The sequence below is a fragment of the Leucoraja erinacea genome, chromosome 35, assembly GCF_028641065.1.
Source record: "Leucoraja erinacea ecotype New England chromosome 35, Leri_hhj_1, whole genome shotgun sequence".
NCBI lineage: Eukaryota > Metazoa > Chordata > Chondrichthyes > Rajiformes > Rajidae > Leucoraja > Leucoraja erinaceus.
This window is the reverse complement of record NC_073411.1, coordinates 1,146,062-1,169,040: the sequence shown is the minus strand read 5'-3', so window position 1 is coordinate 1,169,040 and position 22,979 is coordinate 1,146,062. Positions and strand designations below refer to the sequence as shown.

The 22,979-nt window shown below is 45.2% G+C and overlaps 1 protein-coding gene across 1 annotated transcript in view; it reads right to left on the bottom strand.

Moving 5' to 3' along the window:
- gpat4 (glycerol-3-phosphate acyltransferase 4) overlaps positions 1-22,979 on the bottom strand; it is a 110,552-nt gene that overhangs the window by 24,033 nt on the left and 63,540 nt on the right. The window contains exons 4-8 of the mRNA XM_055661976.1: positions 20,194-20,268; positions 16,001-16,090; positions 8,301-8,394; positions 5,352-5,467; positions 5,045-5,100 (exon numbers count right to left, since the gene is read on the bottom strand). Coding sequence (XP_055517951.1) covers positions 5,045-5,100; positions 5,352-5,467; positions 8,301-8,394; positions 16,001-16,090; positions 20,194-20,268 — 431 coding nt within the window. The remainder of the gene's footprint in view (positions 1-5,044; positions 5,101-5,351; positions 5,468-8,300; positions 8,395-16,000; positions 16,091-20,193; positions 20,269-22,979) is intronic.

Genomic DNA, 22,979 nt, shown 5'->3' with positions numbered 1-22,979 from the left:
ACAATGGTAGATTAATGTGGCCTACTTTTTTTTTACAATACAATACAATTTTATTTGTCATTTGAACCTTGTTGAGGTCCAAATGAAATATTGTTTCTGCAGTCATACATACAAAAAGAAAAAGACCCAAGACACAACACAATTTACACAGACATCCATCACAGCGCATCTCCTCCTCGCTGTGATGGAAGGCAAAAAACGTATCTCTCCCCTGCACTCCCCTCTCCCCCCCGATGTCAGAGTCAAAGCCCCCGGCGGGCGATGGTAATTGTCCCGCGGCCATTAAAGCCAGGCCGGGTGATGCAAGGCCACGCTCCGGGTCTTGTTGTTGGAGCCCCCGGCGGGCGCTAGCAAAGTCCCGCAGCCATTCCAAGCCGCGCGGGGCGGTGATGTAAGGCCCCGCTCCAGGTAATCTTCAACCCCGCAACTCAGGCGGGAGAAGTCGCCGTTGCGGAAGCCCCGAAAAGCGGTCTCCCAGCAGGGACCTGCGGGCTCCCGGTGTTCCTGTCTGCCAGACCTGCGGTTGGAGCCTCCAAATCTCCGGGGGTCGGGTTACAGCAGCGCGCCACCACCGCTCCGGTCTCGGCCAGCTTCGTGATGGTACGTAAGTCCACAGCTCCGCGACTGGAGCCCCAGGTCGTTCCTGCTGGAGGCCACTCCATGTTGCAGCCCCAACGACAGCGGAGACCCGACAAAGAAAAGGTCGGGTCTACCTGTGCAGGGGAAAGATTTTAAAGTTTCCCCCCCCCCCCACAAATACACCGTCAAAACAAATAAAATAAAAACTACATTGAAACAAGACAGAAAATAATAAAAAGACAGACGGACTGCAGAGGCCGCTGCGACGTGAGTCGTGCCGCCCACCGGAACGACTGCATCCAGTCCTGGTCAGCACAAGAAATATATCATTGGACTGGAAAGGGTGGAAAGAAGATTTTTTTTTTTGTTTGGTTTAGAGATACAGCACGGAAACATGCTCTTCGGCCCACCAAATCTGCAAAGGCCAGTGATCCCCGCATTATCCCACACACTAGCGACCTACAAATCTGTAGGTCGTTGGAGTGTGTGAGGAAACCGGAATACCCGGAGAAAACACACATGGCCATGGAGAAAACGTACAAACTCATTAAAGACAGCACATGTAGTCAGGATTGAAGCAGGGTCCTTGGTGTTGTAAGGCAGCAACTCTACCACTGTGCCATCGTGCCACCCATTGATATGGACTTTTTCAGAGCTGGAAAATGTTAGCTATGAGGGAAGATGGGATAAGAATGAAGAGAAAACTTAATTGAGGAATATAGAACTGTCTGGTCAAGAATTCAAAAACCTAGGAGACTCAGACTTAAAGTAAAGGTTGAAGATTTGGAGAACAAGGACTGTTTCACCCAGGTGGCAGGGTTTAGGAATTCTGCCTAATAGGTGTCAGAGGTAAAATCTCCACTTACAGTTCACAGGTACTGGCAGACATGTGATCTGCATGGCAACAGACCCAGTGCTGCAAGTAGGAGAAGGCTGGGGACCTTATGTCCGACCATCATTGTACACATTCATATTCTTAAGGAGCAATTCTAATTTCTACTTTTAGAACATGGAACAGTACTGCACAGAACAGTACTTTGGTTTACAATGTCTGTGTCAAACATAAAGTCAGGTTAAAATAATCTCCTATGCCTGTCCATGGTCCATATCCATCCATGTGTGTATCTAAAAGGTTCTTAAATGCCATTATCTTATCTGCATTCCAGGCACCCACCTGGGTGCCTGGAATGTTACCCATTCCTTCTATGCTACCCATTCACCTATGGAAAAAAACACCCATTTCCTTTAAACTTTGCCCCTCTTACCTTAGAGCTATCCAGTCTTTGACATTTAGTTTAGCTTAGAGTTTCTGACTATTGTTCTCAATTCCCTCACTTTACTTCTGCATTAGTGAATTCTCTCACCAGTGGTACAGTTCTAATAAAATACTTCAGCTATTGACTCAAATTGTTGACTATTTTTCTCTTTAGATATTAACATAGAAACATAGAAAATAGGTGTAGGAGGAGGCCATTCGGCCCTTCAAGCCAGCACCACCATTCATTGTGAACATGGCTGATCGTCCCCAATCAATAACCCCTGCCTGCCTTCTCCCCATATCCCTTGATTCCACTAGCCCCTAGAGCTCCATCTAACTCTCTCTTAAATCCATCCAGTGACTTGGCCTCGACTGCCCTCTGTGGCAGGGAATTCCACAAATTCACAACTCTCTGGGTGAAAACGTTTTTTCTCACCTCAGTCTTAAATGGCCTCCCCTTTATTCTAAGACTGTGGCCCCTGGTTCTGGACTCACCCAACATTGGGAATATTTTTCCTGCATCTGGCTTGTCCAGTCCTTTTATAATTTTAGATGTTTCTATAAGATCCACCCTCATCCTTCTAAACTCCAGATATTGCCTGACTGGTTATTTTCCAACAGTTTTTAAAAAAAAAAAATTCTATATTTTGTTCCTCCCTTGCAATTACTTAAATATTTTTGGTACTCAAGCGCCTTTGCTCATACCTCTCGTTTCTCAACTGCTATCCACTCCTCCCTTGGTTTATAACCATTTCTGCAGCACAATTTATCCTTTTCAAGGGTTATCACTAAACCAACATCACTGAACCAGATAAACAGATAAACATGATGCTGCGTGTTTCTAGCTTGCTGCATGCAAATTCATTACAGACTTTCCTACATAATGATCTGCAAAATACTTTGGGTCACCTCTGTGGCTATGAAAGATGAGTAACTTGGATTGGCAAAATGTGGGAAATAGAGAAAATAAAATGCCTTCAGCAGCTTTGAATGGTCACATTTGCAGAGACGACAAGGCGAGCACTAGAATACACCAATCAATAGCTAGAAAAAGCAGTTGATGGTTTAATCATCACGTGAGCTACAGCAGGGCTGAAGTTCCACAATGTTAAAGGTTTTATAGATGGTACAAGCGATGTGTCATCTCAAACTCAACGGTGGTTGTGAACAATCGGATTCAGTTTCAGATAGTTGCCTGGAAGAGCAATGGGTTCATGGTTAGGCCATACAGATTTGACAGTCTGAAGAAGGGTCTTGACCCGAAATGTCACCTCTCCCTTCTCTCCAAAGATGCTGCCTGTCCCGCTGAGTTACTCCAGCATTTTGTGTCTATTTTCAAATTTGAAAGAATTAGATAAGGCAAGATATGTGGGCTTTGCAAAAGATTTCAACAACATTCTGACCACACACCGAGCCTGTCAGAGTGTGTGGACCCTTGGGTCAAGGTGAAGAATGGATGAGGAAATTGGCCAAGAGAAAGAAAAGAAAGATAGGTACAAAATGCTGGAGTAACTCATATGCACAGGTAGCATCTTTGGAGAGAAGGAATGGGTAACATTTCTGGTCGAGACCCTTCTTCAGGCTAGAGTCAGGGGAAAGGGAAACAAGAGATATAGACAGTGATGTAGAGATATAGAACAAATAAATGAAAGATATGCAAAATGTAACAATTATTAAAAACAGGCCATTGTTAGCTGTTTGCTAGGTGAGAACAAGAAGCTGGTGCGACTTGGATGGGATGGGGACAGAGGGAATACAAGGGTTACTTGAGGTTAGAGAAATCAATATTCATACCACTGGGTGGTATGAATATTGATTTCTCTCACTTGAAGCAGCCCCTCTATCTCCATCCCTCCCCCACCCAAGTCACACCAGCTTCTTGTTCTCACCTAGCAAACAGCTAACAATGGCCTGTTTCCTTTATCATCATACTTATTTGCATATCTTTCATTCATTTGTTCTATTTCTCTCTACATCCCTGTCTTTATCTCTCGATTCTTTCCCCCCCCCCGACTCTCAGACTGAAGAAGGGTCTCAACCCAAAACGTCACCCATTCCTTCCCTCTAGTGATGCTGCCTGTCCCACTGAGTTACTCCAGCATTTTGTGTCTATCTTCGGTTTAAACCAGCATCTGCAGTGGCTTCCGACACAGAAAGGAAAGGAAGTTGGATGTTAAGAGCAATAACATGGATTGGCAAATGGGAGAAACCGTGTGCTCATGAATTGTTCTTGGCCCCACAGGTGATCACCACAGTCATCCCATGTGTCACCACAGGGTCCAGTTCCCGCAAACTGCTCACAATGCAAGCTTTTTGTAGGACACAAGGAACTGCAGATGTTGGTTTACAAAAATAGACAATGTGCTGGAGGAATAGATGAGGTTTCAGATTGTGACCCTTCTTCAGATTGATTGTAGTAAGGGAGAGAAATGTAGAAGAGAGGAGGGGGACAGGATAACGACTGCCAGCTTTGTATAGGTGTATACAGGTGAGGGGGTAGTTTATAACAGGCAGATGGTTGAACATGGCCACAGATGAAAAGGCAAAAAGTGTGACAGCTAAATTTACATAAAAAGTGGAAGTTGAAAGCTAACAAAAACTATGCCGGAGAGGATTATAAAAACAGTGTGAGGGGGCAGCGAGCAGGCATTGAGTGAATCTGCCCAGTGCTCCCAACTCTGCTCAGCTCCACACAGCCCCCAATTGTAGCGGCCTGCTCCTACATATGTACGGATGTTGGTATGCTGGGCATTGGTCACGTGGGGAAGGCCTGGATTCCCATGATGGATTTGGAATCACAAGTACTATATCAGCATTTGCAGATGGCACCACACTAAGGGCTGTGGATGATAAACTCAGAACATCATGACTTGCAGAATCACCATGAACATGACTAATGAATTTCATCGGTGAATAATTCTGATGAGACCGATAAAATGATCAAGTAAATGCAACAAACTCAGCCGTGAGAAAGAGATTGGTTACAAAGGAACAATTAGTGGCTGGGACAGAAACTGCTTCAACAATAAGTTTATGGTCCTTTATCACTGTGCAGATAAGAGCAAATTGTGAAGAATGAGCAAACTAACCAAAAAGTGACCATTTCATCAAAGTGACTGTCTAATGATAACTTTGTTCTCAATTATGCACATAACACAAGATATTGGTTACAAGAATAGGGAAAAGTCATTTTCAACCTTCACGTACCTTCAGGAAATATTAAAATTGGAAGTTTAACCTGGTCTCTTACATGTTCACTCAGCCTAGAGAGGAGAAAGAGAGGACAGTTGGCCAAATGTACAGATTCAATAACTCCTATGTAAGCACCTAATAATGGATCAATTGAATCTTAGAACGTGAACTTTTTAGAACAGCTACTTCCCAGACCAACAAGCAGCGTTAATTGATGATTCAATACACTAAAACGATTGTGTTGCGGCATCATTAACAGAAGGTAAATCGAAAGGATCGAGCCGTTATCAAATACTACTAATTGCAGAGCCTTTTGTCTCACCTTCTTGCAACTAGAATGCGATCTCTGACTTCTGATCTCTCAAACCAGATGTGAGGACAAGCCTTGACCATGGCTCGCTGAATGACTCCCATCAGACCACCGTGAATCTGACCAACCTGTTTAAATATAATCCAGTTATACACAAGGTTAGCATTGGCTTTATTTCTTTCGACAACAAGTTCTATTGTTCTGAGTGTCTGAGGAATTGCTTTTCTTCCCTTTTCTCTTCCTTCCACCAACCTATTATAGATTTTGTCACTGAGTAAATAAGATCTCCTTTATCCTCAGTTTATGAATGACATGCAGATGCTGGTTAAAAACCAAAGATAGACAACAAATGCTGGAGTAAGTCAGGCAGTATCTCTGGAGACAAGGAATAGATGACATTTAGGGTCGAGACCCTTCTTCAGATAAGCCTTCTCCAGCCTGAAAAAGGGTCTCAACCCGAAACGTCACCCATTCCTTCACTCCAGAGATGCTGCCTGTGCTGCTGAGTTACTTCAGCGTTTTGTGTCTATCTCCTGTTATCCTCAGCCTATTTATACTAGAGGAAGGAGAAGCAACACTGCACATAGAAAAGGAATTGACATTTTAATAACTCAGTCAATAGTAATGTTCATTTTTGCCATGTCACTTGAAAATATACAATTGTTTCCTTCTGAATGAATTTGTAGAGAAGCACAACAGTCACGTAACATCCCATGATATTGATCTTAGAAGCATTGCAAGTTATTTGCTTCCACCCAATTGATGGGTATAAATTCCATATTCCTTGACCAAGGGTGGAAAATCTACCAATTCAGCCACGCTGACCCGAGTGCCAAGGAAAACCATGAAGTAGCCAAACTAAATAACGTCAGAACTCAATTGGCTCAATTCAGAGAGAGGAGGGAGAAAAAATGTTGAAAAGGTGAGGCTTACAAATAAATAAACAGGTTTTCCTTTTTTTATGTTCTTCTGCAAGATTACCAATTTGATGTCCATTCCAACCTTATCCTTCATCCATTCTGAACATCATACACATTTAAATAAGAGCCAGTGTACAGTCACATTCATTCTCCGAGCACCTTCAAAGTAATATAGGTAAAAAGCTGAAGAAAATTTGCAATTAAAAAAAAACGTCACCAGGCTTTAAAAATCAGTGTTGCTTATTCATATTAAAAACATAAAATGAAAGCAATGTACTTTAATGGGACTAATGTGAAAAGACTAATGTGAAAATCCTTTGAAAGGTGTCATGATAGAAAGTATGGATTAGCAGGGAGCCAGCCTGGTGGCCATGTATAACAGATTAAAGTTGTCAGGAAAAGTTGATACATGATTAAAGACCCATATAGAACCACACAGCACGGAAACAGGCCCCTTGGCTCAATTCTTCCCATTCCGCCCAAAGTTGGCCCATCCAAGCTGGTCCCATTTGTACACATTTGGTCCATATCCCTCTAACAATTTAAATCTATGAATATCTTGGATTGATAGTTGAATGCAGAGAATGTAAAAGCAATAACGGATAATCTTAAACCAGAGGGCACCACTTTAGTTGTGAGGAGTAAGAGGGTTAGAGAATATCTGAGGAATAGTTTTTACATCCAGAGGGTGGTTATGAACTGGAATGCACAGCCCAAGTTGTCTCAACAGTAAGAGTATCTGGATGAACACTTGAATTATCAAGGCATAAAAGGGTATGGGGCAAGAGTCAATAAATAGGATCAGGAAAGATGGTCAACATGGACATTGCGAGATGATGTGCAGTACGATGCTATAACCATGTACATCATTAAAATATTGGAAAAAAGATCTGGAGAAGATGAATCCAACATTGTTAAAGATACATAGAAACGTAGCAAATTGGTACCGGCCCTTCAAGCCAGCACCGGCATTCAATATGATCATCACTGATCATCCAAAATCAGTACCCTGTTCCGGCTTTTCCCCCATATCCTTTGATTCCCTTAGCCCTAAGAGCTAAATCTAACTCTCTCTTGAAAACATCCAGTGAATTGGCCTCCACTGCCTTCTGGGGCAGAGAATTCCACAGATTCACAACTCTCTGGGTGAAAAGGTTTTTCATCATCTCAGTCCTAAATGACCTACCCCTTATTCTTAAACTGTGATCCCTGGTTCTGAACTCCCCCAACATCGGGAACATTTTTCCTACTACTACCCTGTCCAATCCTCTAAGAATTTTATATGTTTCTACAAGATCCCCTCATCTTTCTGAATTCCAGCGAATACAAGCCCAGTCGACCCATTCGTTCATCATACATCAGTCCCGCAATCCCGACAATTAACCTGGTGAACCTACGATGCACTCTCTCAATAGCAATAACGTCCTTCCTCAAAATAGGAGACCAAAATTGGGGTCCCATCAGGGCCCTGTACAAATGTAGTAGGACCTCCTTGCTCCTAAACTCAAATCCTCTCGCAATAAATATACAGGCACAAAACCGGAGCAGGGTTGGGGATTCGATTCAACAGCCCACAATTACCTCAATTGCTTTTTTATTCAGTTGCTTCCACAATTTCAAACTTGCAAAAGACTTAAGCACCATGAGCACCAGTAATGCAGGAACATAATGGATTGAAGGTGACAATGATATCTTGAAACAAAGTGGCTATGGTCTGAATAGTCCAAAATACTTGGCAATCTTTAGTCAGAGGGTGGTGAATCTGTGAAATTCTTTGCCACAGAAGGCTGTGAATGCCAAGTTAGTGGATATTTTTTAAGGCAGAGATAGATAGATTCTTTATTGGTACAGTTGTCAGAGGTTATGGGGAGAAGGCAGGAGAATGTGGTTAGGAGGGAGAGTTAGATCAGCCATGATTGAATGGTGGAGTAGACATGATGGGCCGAATGGCCTAATTCTACTCCTATTCCTTATGACCTTAATATTACATTTATTCATCTTATTGTAAGGATCTGAATGTGGAGAATTAGAAATCACTCACCATAGCATAGAAGCCATCACTGGCCAGAATGATGACATCAATTGGAGAAGTGTGGTTTGCAACACATATACCTCCATTTTTGGGCCTGTTTTCACTATGAAGAAGTAGAAAAAATGAATACAACATGATCACCAGAAGGTCTGTGTGATGTATTGCTGGATGAAACATTGCAGCCACTAACCTCCTACCTCACTCACAGGCTGATGTAGTTGCTCACCACGCTTCTATTCTTCTCCACCTCCAGCAACCACCAGTACATCCCTCAACCATCATTTGTTTCGCAAGCTCACCCTTTCTTTCCACACCCTCTGATTATAAAACAACTCTGTTCCCTGCTCCCCACAAGCAGATATATTTCTGGGGAGGGCCACTTTGGTGACAAAATCAAGAAGGCAGATTATTATCTGAATGGTATCCGATTAGGAAAAAGGGGAGGTGCAACGAGACCTGGGGCTCCTTGTACATCAGTCACTGAAGGTAAGCATGAAGGTACAGCAGGCAGTAAAGTAAGCAAATGGCCTGCGAGAGGAGCTTGAATTTACAATGGAAGGAACATTGATATTCTGGAGGTTGGATCTGGATTTGAGTTTTGGAGCAAGGAGGTCCTACTGCAGTTGTACAGGGCTCTGGTGAGACCACACCTGGAGTATTGTGTGCAATTATGGTCTCCTAATTTGAGGAGGGACATTCTTGCTATTGAGGGATTGCAGCGTAGGTTTACAAGATTAATTCCCGGGATGGTGGGACTGACATATGAAGAAAGAATGGATCAGCTAGGTTTATATTCACTGGAATATCGAATGATGAGAGGGGATCTTATGGAAACATATAACATTCTTAAGGGATTGGACAGGCTCGATGCAGGAAAAATGTTCCCCAGAACCAGGGGTCACAGGTTAAGAATAAGGGATAGGCCATTCAGGACTGAGATGAGGACAAACTTTTTCACCCAGAGTTGTGAATCTGTAGAATTCTCTGCCACAGAAGGCAGTGGAGGCCAATACACTGGAGGCTTTTAAGAGAGAGTTGGATATTGCTTTTAGGGCTAATGGAATATGGGGAGAAAGTAGAAACAGGGTACTGATTTTGGACGATCAGCCATGATCAAATTGAATGGCGGTGCAGGCTCAAAGGGCTGAATAGCCCACCTATTTTTTATGTTTCTATGTTTCTATGTGTATAGAGCAGCAGGTAGTGAATGGGCATCAGGGTACTGCTCGATTCACCTCTACCCCATTGGGGCTATTGGGCTATGTCTAACGAACCGATGCGCCACAATGCACAACAATGCTGTATTCTCTATCTTCCCCTTTGTTCTACCTCGGGTTATACACAGTGGTCACGTGCGTGATGAGTAGCATGTAAATCAAAACGCACGTACATCAAACAGATGTTTAAGAAGGAACGTCCTCACCCTCACATCAGTCTGAAGAAGGGTTTTTGCAGAAAACGTTGCCTATTTCCTCACATCAGTCTGAAGAATAGAGCCCACAAAAACGTTGCCTATTTCCTTCACCCATAGAGCCCCCCCCCCCCCCCCCCCCCACCCTCACATCAGTCTGATGAAATAAACGTTGCCTATTTCCTTTGCTCCATAGATGCTGCTGCACCCGCTGAGTTTCTCCAGCATTTGTCTACATCAAACAGATGCGAAGACTGTATGCGACTATGCTGCCATACATTGCCAGGCATAAATTTGAGTGCGTTATTCCAAAAATTGGAGCATGTAAATTAAACTTTGGTAGTATTTAGACAAGCGTGTTTATTCTAAAAAACTCGTAAATCAAGCATAAATTGTAACTCATAAAATGTGAGACACCTGTACTTGAGTTTGAACTAATTATATCCATGCATAGTAAATCTGAAAATATAAAAACAAAGAACTGTAGTTGCCGGTTAAACTATAAAAGGACACAAAGTGCTGGAGTCCCTCTGCGAGAAAGGCAGCATCCTCTGGAGAACATGGATAAGTGATGTTTCAGGTTGAGATGCTTCTTCAGACTGAAGAAGGGTCTGGATCTGAAACATCTCCACTCCATGTATTGCAGGGATGCTGCTGGGCCCACTGAATACTCCAGCACTTTGGGCATTTTTATATGGTGCACTGATCTCCCTGGATAGCATGCCGAACACCCCTTACATGTAACCACAGTAAACCTAAACCCAAAGGTAAATAAGAAGAGGTCAAATCAATGGTCAGAAGAGGCAAATTCATATCTAACCAAAGATTTAAGATAGGTGAGGAGTTGGAGAATTGTAAAGGATGGTGAGAAGGTGCCATTATGAACGGTCACTGATGTATTTCCAGATTCGGGGCATGCCTGGCTTGGCCACCATTTATTGTATATCCCTAATTGCCAATGAGATAGATGTTGGTCTGAGAACTGGCTTCTTGAACTGCTGGAGTCTTCTGAAGATACACTTGCCATGCTGTGGAGGAGGGTGTTCCAGACTTTGGAACCAGCCGTGATAAAGAACAGCGATATATCTCCAAGTCTGGATAAGGCACAACTTGGAAGGAGCACATGGTTGGTGGTGTTCCCATGCTGCTCCTGCCATAGACCATGCTGCTCCAGACTGTTTCTGGTGCTGGAGGCTGTGGGTTTGACAAAAGACAAAGGACATTTGTTGTTGTCAAATACACCAATTGGGGTATTGAGGCCTCAGTAGCCGCAACGGCGACCCGATGTTTCAGGCCCTCTCGCCGGGTGATCGGATGATGGAGCTCCGACGTCGGAACGGAAGAACACTCTCAGCAGCTTGGAGTTTCTGAATTGGCCGCTTCCTACCGGAGACCGCGGCTTCCAAAGTCCACAGGCCGAGCTGGGCGGAGCTCCAACACTGGCGATCCTCAGTGAAAGATCCCAGGCTCCACGATGTTAAAGTCAAAGCTCCGCAGACCACAGCTCCACGGTGTTAAAGTCGGCAGGCCCAGCACTCCGGAGCTGCAACACGGCGATCCTGGTAAGGCATCGCCCACTCCGCGATGGAATCCAGTGCTGCACCGCTGCTGGAGGTCTCCGGCAGGAAAGGCCGCGCCAATCCAGGTGATAGGCCATGAGGAGGGGACGATGCAGCTCGGAGAAAAGACGCATCCTCGACCAGGTAGTGACTGAGAAGACGGTATCCCCCTCACCCCCCCCCCCCCCCCCCCCCCCCCCCCCCCACATAAAAAAAGACTAAAAGACCTCTAAAAATAAGAAAAAGGAAGAAAGGACAGACAGCTGCTGGCGAGGCTGCCACATTCGATGGCACCACCACTCGGGTAGGGGAGCTGTTGTTGGCGTAGCTAAGGCAAGTAAGTTTTGCAGTGTTTATAAAGAGTATACACTGCAGCACTGTGCACTGATAGAGGAGGGTATACATGTTTGCCGTGGCATAATGAGGCATCAATTGAGTGGGCTGCTTTGGTGTTACTGCAGCTATATTCATCCAGCCAAGTGGACAGTATTCCATCTTACTCCTGCCTTGTGCATAGTAAATAGCGGGAAGGCTTTGCGTAAAGTGTAAGATGATGAATCGCTTGTGACCTGCTGTTCCAGTCACTATATTGATGAGGCTAATCCGGTCAATTGTGATTCCCAGAATACTGACGGTGCAGTATCAGTGATGGGCATGTCAAAGGAAAGTGGTTATCCGCTTTCTTGTCGAAGATGATCTTATCAGAGCCGGGCATTGCCTGGCACTTCCAGAATAAAGTATGTTACTTGCCATTTATCAGCTCATGCTGCAGATTGCCTGGACTTTGCTGCATGCAGCATGGATTGCTTTGTTTGCTGAGGAATTGCAAATGCAATTAAACATAGCACAACCATCTGTGAACATCCTCAGCTATTATCCAGCGATGGAAAGTCACAAAGGATACAGTTTGGTATGTCTGTGCCCTGAGGAACTCCAGCAGTGATGCCCCGAGCCTGGACTTCAACACCATCATCCTTTGTAAAAGGTACGACTCCAAAATATTGACGCCGTTCTGCTGGGTGCCCGTGGTCTCAGCTTTACCAGCTCTCCCAGATGCTGCCCTCAATCAAATGCCCCTTTGTTGCCAAAATCAGTCACAGACATCTCATCTCTGGCATCCAACTCATCCATCAGTCTTTGAACAAGGGCTGTGACTGAGGTGTTTAAGAAGGAACTGCAGATGTTGGAAAATCGAAGATAGACAAAAATGCTGGAGAAACTCAGCGGGCGCAGCAGCAACTATGGAGCGAGGGAAATAGGCAACTTTTCAGGCCGAAACACTTCTTCAGACTGAAGAACGGTTTCGACCCAAAACCTTGCCTATTTCCCTGTGCTGAGGTGTCCTGGCCCATCCCAAGTTTCACATCTGCAAACTGGTTGTTACTTAGTATCACCTGATGACACTAACCTTGGCTCCTGGCATCGAGACCCTGTTCACCACACCTCATATCGTCACAAACACAGCCCATGCTTTGAAACTTAAAATGTGCGTTCTTGCTATCAAATCCTCTCTTAATCACATCATCCAGCTCCAACCTACAGAATATCAATGTTCCTTCCATTGTAAATTCCAGCTGTGTAAGTCTACTGACCAAGCATCGATGCTCACACTTGCAGCTGCCTCGCCCCTAAGCTTCAAACTTCTTCACTGAACTATTCTTTTCTCTCTAGAAGCAGGGAACTGAAAATTCTCGTTTACAAAAAAAGACACAAAGTGCTGAAGTATTTCAGCGGGTCAGGCAGCATCTCAGGACAACATAGGCAGGCAATGTTACCATGGATCAGTCTGACACAAAACCTTGTCCTTGTCTATCCATGTTCTCCTGAGATGTTGCCTGACACGCTGAGTTGCTCCAGCACTTTGTGTCTATTTTCGAGGGCAGTGACATCGCCTGCTAACACCAACCCAGTGCCATCGTCAGGACAATGGGCCTTTATGGCCAAGTTCAGACTCTAATAATTTTAACCACTTTGAATGTAGGGCAGAAGATGGTGTCGGAAATGTGGCGACTCTTGTGTACTGCCTCTGTATAATCTGTTATTCCTACACTCTTGTACGGGTATGTTTGTACCTATGTATAGTGATTTTTACTGAACTGTATACAGAAAAGGAATTTCACGGTACCTAGGTACATGCGACCATAAAGTACCACTGAACTCTAGTATTCTTAAAATCTTCAGTGGTCTTTTAGATTTTAGTCATCAGTCCTTGTACCCCTTTCTCTGGCACGATGCCAAGCTTTATCAGTTAGCACGTGAGATATTTCACTGTGGGTTGTTTCAGCATTTTAAAAGGTACAATATAATTGCAAGTGTATTTCATATAGTGTTACAATAAAGCATGGAGTCAAATACCTTCTCTCAAACTTTCATATAACATTTCTTCAAACTTTCCAATTTATATTCCTAAATGAAATGCAAGTACAGGTGCACAACCTTTTATCCGAAGATCCAAATAACGAAAACCTCCGAATAGCGGACATTTTTTTCGGTCCTTGAAGAAAGGTCCTTGAAAACGTTCACCGAGGGCGGCCCGCAGAGGTGACAGCGGAACCTCCGGTCGGTCCTCGAAGAAAGGGGAACTAAATCCCCATTCATAAAAGAGAACGTGAGAGTATATTGCGCGGGAGGGTTAATAATTGACAATATGCTGCTACCTGCCCGCTGAGTTAAAAAGTTCCCATGGTAGACTGACGATACACAGTGTATCGTGAGTCTTGCGTGGGAACTTTTTAACTCAGCGTGCAGGCAGCAGCAGATTGTCGCTCCCTTCAGTTTCACCCCACCTACACCCCTCTGCTTCCCGGCCATGTGTGTGACCCCCTTCCCTCCCCAGCTCCCCGCTCATTGCACCGGCGCGGGGGATTTGCACTGTCTTCACGTCGGCGATGCTAGCAGCACAGTCCCAGTCACCGGAGACGTCAGGACCAACGGGACACCGACCCCCAGGCCCACTGCAAGCACGGAGATCCCAGAGACCCACAGCCAGCAGCAGCCCAGCCCCGTTCCAACTCCAGAGGAAAACTGCAATCTGGAGGAGACGTCAGGACCACCAGAAGCCGTTCCCCGAGCTGCGCCCCCTCATCGGGACACCGACCCCCAGGCCCACTGCAAGCACGGAGATCCCAGATCAGCAACTCCAGCCCAGCCCCGTTCCAACTCCAGAGGAACACGCTCCCCATATGGGCAGAAGCTGATGGTGTGCAAGGGACGTCTTGTTCTTGGGGTCGCGCAGCTCGGGCTGTGGGCGAACTGCCACTTGTCGCCGTAGCGGCCCATCGGGGAGCGGATTCCTCTGGAGTTGGAGGGGGAGGGGAGTATTGTGCTGTTTGATCGCCCCCTACTATCCCAGGGACAGGGAGACAGGACGTTCACCGAGGGCGGCCCGCAGAGGTGACAGCGGAACCTCCAGTCGGTCCTCGAAGAAAGGGGAACTAAATCCCCATTCATAAAAGAGAAGGTGAGAGTATATTGCGCGGGAGGGTTAATAATTGACAATCTGCTGCTACCTGCCCGCTGAGTTAAAAAGTTCCCACGGTAGACACGATACACAGTGTAGGCAGCAGCAGATTGTCGCTCCCTTCAGTTTCACCCCACCTACACCCCTCTGCTTCCCGGCCATGTGTGTGACCCCCTTCCCTCCCCTCTCCAGCACCGGCTCATTGCACCGGCGCGGGGGCTTTGCACTGTCTTCAAGTCGGCGATGGCAGCAGGTCAGTACAGTCACCGGAGACGTCAGGACCAATTGGACGTCGACCACCAGGCCCACCGCAAGCACGGAGAACCCAGAGACCCACAGCCAACAGCAGCCCAGCCCAGCCCCGCTCCAACTACAGAGGAACCTGGGTTGCGGATGACGGAGCGCAGCTCGGGGCGTCGTAGGGGCCCATCGGGGAGCGGGTTCCTGTTGGTCCTGACGTCTCTGGCCACCTGCTATCCTCCGGGAACTGTACCGCCCTTGCAGGAGAGTGGGGTTGTTTGCAGTTGCAGAGGGAGGGGGCAAGGGCGGTACAGTTCCCAGTCTCAGCTCCAGTCCAGGGGGGTGGCCGGAGATGTCAGGACCAACGGGACAGCGACCCCCAGGCCCACTGCAAGCACGGAGATCCCAGAGACCCACAGTCAGCAGCAACTCCAGCCCAGCCCCGCTCCAACTCCAGAGGAACACTTAGGGGCAGAAGCTGATGGTGTGCAAGGTACGTCTCGTTCTTGGGGTGGCGCAGCTCGGGCTGTGGGCAAACTGCCACTTGTCGCCGTAGCGGCCCATCGGGGAGAAGGATTCCTCTGGAGTTGGAGGGAGAGGGGGGTATTGTGCTGTTTGATCGCCCTCTGCTATCCCAGGGACAGGGAGACACAGCGGCTTTTTAAGACTGGTGGGCAATCACTTCCAAAGTTCTGCCCACACAGTCAGTACACCTCTCCTACACTACATTTCATACAAACATTTATTCTGCAAAAAAAAACCTACATTGAAGACTCAAACTCGCGACCGAGTAACTGCCGGGATCGAGGCGCAAACTCGCGACCTTGCGGATATGAGCCGAGCACTCTACCACTGAGCCAGCCATTAAAATCTACGCTAAAAAATTTCCATTCCGAAGACTGACAAATTCTGAATTACGAAAAGTGTCTGGTCCCAAGGCTTTCGGATAAAAGGTTGTGCACCTGTACCCGGTAACGCTCTTAAGAGCAAGTTTGTTCTGAGATCATGCCATGCACTACATTGAGCGGCAGATACCAACCTGTCATGATAGTGTATAATGGCAGTCAGTGCTCTCACACAGATCCTGTAGCACATCAAATGTACATGCTTGCTCAGAAAGTCCTTCAACCTAGGCAAAGGGGAAGAATTGGTAAGGAAAGCAAGATTAATACAAGGCAGTAGACATAACTTGTGGTCTGGAGAATAAGAAAATAACAATTCCCTTTCAAACTTTTACAGTAAAATTGCAACATTCTCCTCTAAACCAGAAGATTCAATGAGATATGCACTTAATTCAGAATGAGTACCGGGTCCTATGAATCATTTGCAAGTGTTTTATTATGGTAAAGCTGTTATACTGTATAATTGCATATAATTGCAAGTTGTTGCATTTGGAGTTAACACTAAATTGATGAGTTAAAAGATCTCTGTAATGTTTCTATGAAACAATCAAATGTGCATGTGTCATGCAGTCGAGCATTCCATCCCTTAGCCAACACAATTTGAAAAACTCACCCCAAATTACTACTGACCCAAGAATGTTGGATAAGAAAGGGGAGTTAAAACGACAGATACTAATTATAACTCAATAACAACAGGACATTATCTCTCCAAACTAGATTCAGGAAGGGCATTGGTGAACCAGATGGGTTTTTACCAAATGAAATAGCTCCAGCAATACTGCCAGGTGAGGAGGGGGCTGTAGATTGGCTTGGTTTATAACATCATAAATCCTATGTGAAGGCAGAGGGGGTGTGGGGAACAAATGTAAACCAGCAGAATAGAGTATGGGTACAGGAGATGGAGTAGAGTAGAGTATGGGTACAGGAGATGGAGTAGAGTAGAGTATGGGTACAGGAGATGGAGTAGAGTAGAGTATGGGTACAGGAGATGGAGCAGAGTAGAGTATGGGTACAGGAAATGGAGTAGAGTAGAGTATGGGTGCAGGAGATGGAGCAGAAAAGGAGATCTTGAGGGGGAGGGGGACCAAAAACAAGACCTGTCAAAGGGTGGATGAGCTTCTAGCGAGTCAACGGCCATCCACACCAGTAGAAGTTGCCATCACTGTCGTACATAGCATTGTAAGGAATGAATAAAAACATGAAATGTAATTCTTCCCTCTCCTTGCTTCTCAAAAGAGAAGTTGGTAATTTTAAAAGAAGCAACAGAGATAGGAATATAATTGCAAATTGCAAGATCATGACAGGATCATAGAATCGTCCAGCGGATATGGGCCTATTTGACTAACTCCTTCATGCCAACTGTGATGTTCATCTGCATTCTCCTATTAGTCCACATTAGGCCTGTATCTCTCTAAACCTTTCCATCCAAGTATCAGTCTCAGCACCTTTTCAATCTTGTCATTGTATTTGCCTCGACCACCTCCTCTAGCCATTCATTCCAGATGAACACCACTCTGTGTGAAAAAAACTACTTCAAGATCTCCTTTCCTGCTCCATCTCCTGTACCCATACTCTACTCTACTCCTGCACCCATACTCTGCTCCATCTCCTGTACCCATACTCTACTCTACTCCATCTCCTGTACCCATACTCTACTCTACTCCATCTCCTGTACCCATACTCTACTCTACTCCATCTCCTGTACCCATACTCTACTCTACTCCATCTCCTGTACCCATACTCTACTCTACTCCATCTCCTGTACCCATACTCTACTCTACTCCATCTCCTGTACCCATACTCTACTCTACTCCATCTCCTGTACCCATACTCTATCTGCTCCATCTCCTGTACCCATACTCTACTCTACTCCATCTCCTGTACCCATACTCTACTCTACTCCATCTCCTGTACCCATACTCTACTCTACTCCATCTCCTGTACCCATACTCTACTCTGCTCCATCTCCTGTACCCATACTCTACTCTACTCCATCTCCTGTACCCATACTCTACTCTACTCCATCTCCTGTACCCACCCATCCTGTACCCATACTCTATTTCTGCTGGCTTACTCTATTTCTGCTGGCTTACATTTGCTCACCACATCCCCTCTGCCTTCATATAAGATTTATGATTTTATAAACCAAGCCAATCCAATCCCTCCGAACAACCGTGTAGGAAAGAATTGTATTTGCTGGTTTAAATCGAAGGTAGACACAAAATGCTGGAGTAACTCAGCAGGACAGGCTAAGTTGAGGTAGTTGAGGCCAGTTAATTTCCTATATTTAAGAGGGAGTTAGATGTGGCCCTTGTGGCTAAATCGATCAGGGGGTATGGAGAGAAGGCAGGTACAGGATACTGAGTTGGATGATCAGCCATGATCATATTGAATGGCGGTGCAGGCTCAAAGGGCCGAATGGCCTACTCCTGCACCTAATTTCTATGTTTCTATGTAAGTTACTTATATGGAGAGAAGGAATGGGTGATGTTTTAGGTCGAGACCCTACTTCAGACTGTGTCTACTCTCTTAACAACTGTAGCCTCCATTCCTGGCAACATCCTGATGAATCTCTTCTGCACTCTCTCTCCAATGTCACCACATCCTTCCTGTGGTGTGGTGACCAGAACTGTACACAATACAATCAGTGTGGTCTACCAATGTTTGGTAAAACTGCAACATAGTGACCCAATTCTCAGACTTAATGCCTCATCCCATGAAGGCAAGTATATTACCTTTGTAATCCTGCACCAGCATGTCAACAAGTCCCAGGCCCGTCATGATATTGAGCTCCTCTACCATCACCCCGCCACCACCGTGTCTAGGTCTTTGGCAAGGACAAGGACTCTTCACCTGCCTCGCTGGCTCCCCCATTGAAGACCCCGTCTCACATCTGCATTTTTCACTGCCCTATCCACCTGTGTTGCTACTTACAGGAGTCTATGAATGCACACAACGGTCTCTGACGCTCTCAAGATCCCTGCAATTTCCACGAGATGTTGTACCAGAATTCAACCTCACAAAGAGCATTATCGACCGCTGTCTGGATTAAATTCCATCTGCCTGCCACCAATTTGAAGATCAACACAAAAAACTGGAGTAACTCAGCGGGTCGGACAGCATCTCTGGAGAAAAGAAATAGGTGACGTTTGGGGTCGAGCCCCTTCTTCAGACTCACGCCACCACTCTGCCCAAATTTCCACCTGACCTATGTCCTGCTAATAACCTTTGACCAACCTTCTTCATTATCTACAACTTTTCCAATTTTCATATTGTCAGCAAACTCACTAATCAGAACACCTACATTCCCATCCAAGTCATTTCTATATATTACAACAACAAAGGGCTGATCCCTGCAGTACACCACATTACAGATTTCTGGCCATCGAAACACCCATCCACCACTCCCTCTGCTTACCACCAAGCCAACCTTGGATCCAGTCTGTCACACATCTCATTCCCTTGTGCCATACATAACCTTCTGTAATGTCCACCGCAATGGACCTTGTCAAAAACCTTACTCTAATCCACATGAATCCCTCTGCCTCCATCACTTTTCTCAGTTACCTCCTCAAATGATACAGATTTGTGCGACATGATCTTCCCCTGCACAAATTCACATTGATTCCTCCTATTCATTCCCTGCCGTTCCAAGTGAATATCAATCCTACCCCTCAATATTTTCTAACAACCTCCCTGGAAGCTTACCGAACTATAGTCGGGGTTCCTCCAAAGACATTGTTATCATTTGCTCTTCCTCAGTCCCGAAGATAAGGTCAAGTAGAACCCCTCTCGACTAGGACTTCCTACACATCGCCTCAGAAAACAAATTCTGCCCCATCTAACCTCATGCATTGGCCCAGCCATTTGTTTACACCTCTACCGGGCGGTACGATGGCGCAGCGGTAGAGTTGCTGCCTTCCAGCGTCAGAGACCCGGGTTCGATCCTGACCACGGGTGCTGTCTGTATGGAGTTTGTACGTTTCCCTGTGACCACATGGATTTTCTCCGGATTCCACCCATACTCCAAAGACATGCAGGTTTGTAGGTTAATTGGCTTGGTATAAATTTAAATTGTCCCTAATGTGTGTCGGATAGTGTTAATGTACGGGAATCACTGGTTGGTTCGGACTCGATGGGCCGAAGGGCCTGTTTCCGCGCGGTATCGCTAAACTAAACTAAATTACCAGTCCATTCATTTAATCACCATACAACCATTCCCCAAAAAATTTGAAGCAGCAACAAGATAATATTGACAAAATGATTGAAAACTGCAGTGTGAACAGATCTACAAATGCCCATGTTGTTAACAAAGAAACGGCACTCTTACCATCCATTTGGTAAATATCCCACAATGGTTGTTCCAATCACCAACAAGCTAATGCCAGTGAAAGCCAAGGTAACCCTGAAAAATATATTGCAATTAGATTTTAGTAGTTTCAAACATACATAACTATCTCTCTGTACATTTCTTGTTCATATCCTTCTGAGCCCAGTCACCCTGTGAGTGGACCTTTTCATAAGCAGCGGTCATAGGGTGATTTACAGTGAAATGCCAGCGCCAGAGGCACCAAGTTGCTTTAAATATCAGTGACTAAGTAACTGAAAAAGAAGCAAAATTAAAGACAATAAGATTACAGACCAAAAGATAGAGCATTAAAGAAAATAAATGAGCCTCAGAGCCGCAAGAAAACTAGTTGTTTCACTTATAGCCAGCTCAGAATTAACCCTGAACATGTACTGCATCACTTTAGCACAGATTATAGGAAATGTAACCACTTTAACAACGTCACAGAACATGTAATCAGTCAGTGTAATGGCCAGTAAACTCTCAGACTCTCAAGTATGATTGCGATAAATGGTCTCACAACTGATCTGCTATTTTACCAAAACTAAATTAGTGATCACAGGAAAACATCTAAAATAAGTACAAACATACAGCTACTCTTTTAAAGTTTTAAGTTTAAGTTACTTCCACTCATGGAGAAAAGAGCAATCTATTTAAAATGTTGGTAATATTGGATGGGTGTTGACAGCAGGCGAGACAGGGTTGAGTGTGTAGGAAGGAACTGCAGATGCTGGTTCACACCAAAGATAGACACAAAATGCTGGAGTAACTCAGCAGGCAGCATCTCTGGATAGACACTTCGGGTCAAGACCCTTCTTCAGACTGCTGCCAGCGATCCAGAGATGCTGCCTGTCCCGCTGAGTTACTCCAGCATTTTGTGTTTCTCACAGGGAGGACAGAAACAGGTTGTTGTCCAGTATCTGAGCAGATAGAGTAACAGCACAAGGTCAATGATAACTGACAGTGGGAGAAACCTCAGAGTCCCGAGGCTGCGAAATTCTTGCAGAAATTAAAACTAAATTCCTTTCAAACAAAGGAACAAATAAATCAAACATTCCATTCCATTCTCCTAGTTCTATGTTATCCCATTTTCTCATCGACTCCCACAGCGGACGATTAACCTGCAAACTGGCACGTCTTTGGAATGTGGGAGTAAACCACAGCACCAGGAGGAAACCCACGTGATCACGAGGAGAACGTGCAAACTCCACACAGACAGCACCCAAGATTAGGATCAACCCCGGGTCCCTGGTGCTTTGTGGCAGCTCTACCTGCTATGCCACTGTGCTCCCTATTTGTGCCACTACTATCTATCTACACAATGAAAAGTGTTAGGATTAAATCATAGGGCTCATCGACTCACAGAAACATGGGCATCAATCTTGAAATAATGGCATCTTGACGGAAATATATTGCAATATAGACTTGACAATTCAATTTGCTAATTTGAAGATAAGTTCAGGGAGCATGTTTGAAAGGCTATTTATTTCCAATACTTTGGGGAACCAATCCCAGATTTAATGTAATGGAACAGAATAGGATAGATTAATGATCTACTAATAAAGGATCCCCAAAGAAATGATCAGAGCATTATATAATTTCAAATTTAGTTTGCTAGTGAGAAAAACAAATCTACAACTTGATCCTATAGTGCAATTTCAGTGGCATGTGGACATGGAAGGCAAGGAGACTGGGAATAGACCACCAGGGGGCGCTGACAATGGCAGCCTCGCCAACCATCTGTCCGCTTTTTGTCTTTTTTGGTTATTTTTTGTGTGTTTTAAAAGTTTGTTTTAATATTGTCTGGTTTGTTTTATGTGGTGGGTGGGGGAGGGGGTTGGGGGAAACTTTTTTTCAATCTCTTACCTTGCCGGAGATGCGATTGTATTCCAGATCATTTCTCCAGTCGCTCTGCGGCCTAACATCGTGCTGGAGGCCTTGCTCGGGACTGACTTTGAGCCCCACCGCGGGGACGTGAACTTAGCCAATCCCTTGCCTACGGACTTTAACATCAATGAGCTCCAGTCTCGGGTAGAGACTGTAGATGTCAAGAGCTCCAACAACGCAGAAAGTTCGACCAGCTCCGACACGGGGTCTGATCGCTCAGCGTGGGGGAGCTGAGATCCCCCCCGATGCGGGAGTTCGATCGCCCCGATGTGGAGGACGCCAAACGCCGCTGGCTACGGGAGTCATGATCGACCCGTCAACGAAAGGCTCGAGGCCCCAGACCGCGGGCGGCAGGAGGACAAAGAAGGGAACAGATTGAACTTTTTTTTGCCTTCCATCACAGTGAGGAATGTAGAGTCACTGTGGTGGATGTTCATGTTAAAATGTATTTTGTGTGTTCTGTTGCTTTTTATTGGTATGACTGCATGGCAAATTAGATTCCTCTTATGTTGCAAAACATTGAAACATAGAAACATAGAAATTAGGTGCAGGATTAAGATTATGATTATGAAAATAGTTCAGGGGATCAGCAATGAAAAGCATTTAAGCAGATATTTCACATTCCAAGGGATATTCCATAGAAGGAACGCTGTGCAGGAAGGATGCACCATGTGTGGACAACTAAATAAGTTAAGCATGGTGTCAATCTGAAATAAAAGAAAAATCATGCAATGTTGCAAAGATTAGTGGTAGAACAGGGACATTTTAGAAATTTTAGATCGGGTAGATACACAGAATCTCTTGCCAAGAGTTGGGGAATCAAGGACCAGAGGACATAGGTTCAAGGTGAAGAGGAAAAGATTTAATAGGAATCTGAGGGG